The sequence below is a fragment of the Triticum aestivum genome, chromosome 4B (genome assembly GCF_018294505.1).
Source record: "Triticum aestivum cultivar Chinese Spring chromosome 4B, IWGSC CS RefSeq v2.1, whole genome shotgun sequence".
In the NCBI taxonomy this organism is placed as follows: domain Eukaryota; kingdom Viridiplantae; phylum Streptophyta; class Magnoliopsida; order Poales; family Poaceae; genus Triticum; species Triticum aestivum.
This window is the reverse complement of record NC_057804.1, coordinates 665,264,908-665,266,719: the sequence shown is the minus strand read 5'-3', so window position 1 is coordinate 665,266,719 and position 1,812 is coordinate 665,264,908. Positions and strand designations below refer to the sequence as shown.

The following is a 1,812-nucleotide window of genomic DNA, read 5'->3' as shown; positions in this document are numbered from 1 at the left end:
TCATCTCACTCGTGTGTTCCTTCAAATAATGTAAATATTTTCTTGCCACACTGCGGATCCAAAGCATGCATACAAAATATATTACATATAATAATAAATACCACACTGTGGATTTTAGGAATAATTTACTATCCCATGATAGAAATCCACAAATTATTTTAAATACAACAACACCAATGACAACAACCTCACGACGTAGTTCTTGTCAGATCTACCCATGCGGGGTATATATGCAACATCAACGCACCTTTAATCATATTACTGGGCAGCAATACCATTTGCATTAACCTGTAGAAATTGAAGAAAACCAATAGTAAGGTTAGCATAACTACTGCACCCTCATCTCCAAAATGTTAACATCTCTTAAAAAATTTAAGGACCAATCATGTGCTACTTTATCCATTACCGATTTGTATGAAAGGTAAGTAATTAACTATAAAATAACTATAGTTTTGTGTCCCTTTTACCATTACCACTTACTATATTGCTGCTTTGGTTATTAATTATCTACAAAATCTAACAATACCATTCGTGCCTAATGAACAATACCATTTTTGGTAGTTAATTGTTTGCCAGATAGATTATTGTCATCTTAATTATGCAGAGTTTTCTTATCGTATCTTCAACTTACCGCAGGCGGGGTATAGAATGCACGAATATCAAGTTGTCTATAGTTCTCAAGGGCCGTCGCCCTTAACAGAGTATGTTTAATGGTGCCATCTGCCCTGGACAATTCTTTGGTACCGCCAACAATAGCCCACAGACCATCTGTATTGGTGATCCCCATGACTTGAAAGGTCGACCCATTGAACCTATTTCAAGCGGGCAACAATAATATTAAAAAAAGCTTGTAAATGTGTGCGTGCGACTGCATAGCATATATATAATCTTAACTTCTATAGAGATACAACTATTTTACTTGTAATCAAGCTATGCAAAAATAGTCACAATGTAAGGACCTCCAGCATGCAGTTGGGATCTAATGAATTTCTTTTGCAAAAAGATAGAGAACATAGCTAATAATTCAATACCTGGCTCCCTCGAAGACTATGCTGAGAGAAGTGAACCAGTCACCGGCGGCTGGGCCAGCCTTGGTGTGAGTGCCTCTTGCACGGGCAACTATGGCTGCGTTAGGCAGAGGCGCGTCGAGCACATCCCAGTTGTTGACGACGATCGTACCAAATCCTGTGGTGGGGTGCACGGAGTGAACCATCTCTTCCTGGTTCGCGTTTGCTCCGCCCCCAATCTGCCGCGCGTATAAGGTCCATTGTAGCTCCACTTCACAGCGGGAAGGGCATGATAAGGCTAGATCCGCCATGGCGCCAAGGATGAAGCTGGAGACGAGCAGCAGGAAGTAGAGAGCATTTTTAGGAGGAATGGCCATGGCCGTCTCTATGAGGAATAGGGACAGATTCTTGCTCGCTCTGTCTTTCTCGTGTGTTGTGTGTGTGAGTGGTACGTGAAGACGAGGGTTCCATTTATAGACCTGAAGGACTAGCATTAGTGTGTAACCGCTAACTATACTTGATGACTATCGCGGGCGTTCGTCGTTTTCATTTCTGTTCTATTCTGGCCGGACGGCCTTTCGAGCAAAGAAATCGTAGCAAGTTTTCCATGTAATGTAATTGAATGGATCAGAACGAATACTATTGTTCAACCTGCGACCTAGCTACTCTTTTGTCTTAGTGCATAGGTAAGAGGATTAGCATTATTGCAGGACCTAGTCCGTTATCTGTTATGACCAGCAAGGAGCTACATTCGTCATTTGTAATTCTCCTTCCCAGCTGGCCCCTATTGAATTTTAGTGCCAAC

The 1,812-nt window shown here is 41.7% G+C and overlaps 1 protein-coding gene across 1 annotated transcript; it reads right to left on the bottom strand.

Annotated features, from left to right (window-relative positions):
• Positions 1-36: 36 nt before the first annotated feature.
• LOC123089782 (uncharacterized) lies at positions 37-1,442 on the bottom strand. Its single transcript, XM_044511366.1, has 3 exons — positions 1,032-1,442; positions 632-812; positions 37-288 (listed from the first exon to the last, which is right to left on the bottom strand). Exons 1-3 carry the CDS (start codon positions 1,382-1,384, stop codon positions 259-261), a joined length of 564 nt encoding a protein of 187 aa, XP_044367301.1. The 5' UTR covers positions 1,385-1,442; the 3' UTR covers positions 37-258.
• Between the last annotated feature and the right edge of the window lie 370 nt (positions 1,443-1,812).

Coding starts and splice junctions, on each gene's coding strand:
- LOC123089782 (XM_044511366.1), bottom strand. CDS start 1,384: ATGGCCATTCCTCCTAAAAATGCTCTCTACTTCCTGCTGCTCGTCTCC. Junction 813..1,031: donor ATAGTCTTCGAGGGAGCCAG/GTATTGAATTAT, acceptor CGCTTGAAATAG/GTTCAATGGGTCGACCTTTC. Junction 289..631: donor CATTCTATACCCCGCCTGCG/GTAAGTTGAAGA, acceptor CAATTTCTACAG/GTTAATGCAAATGGTATTGC.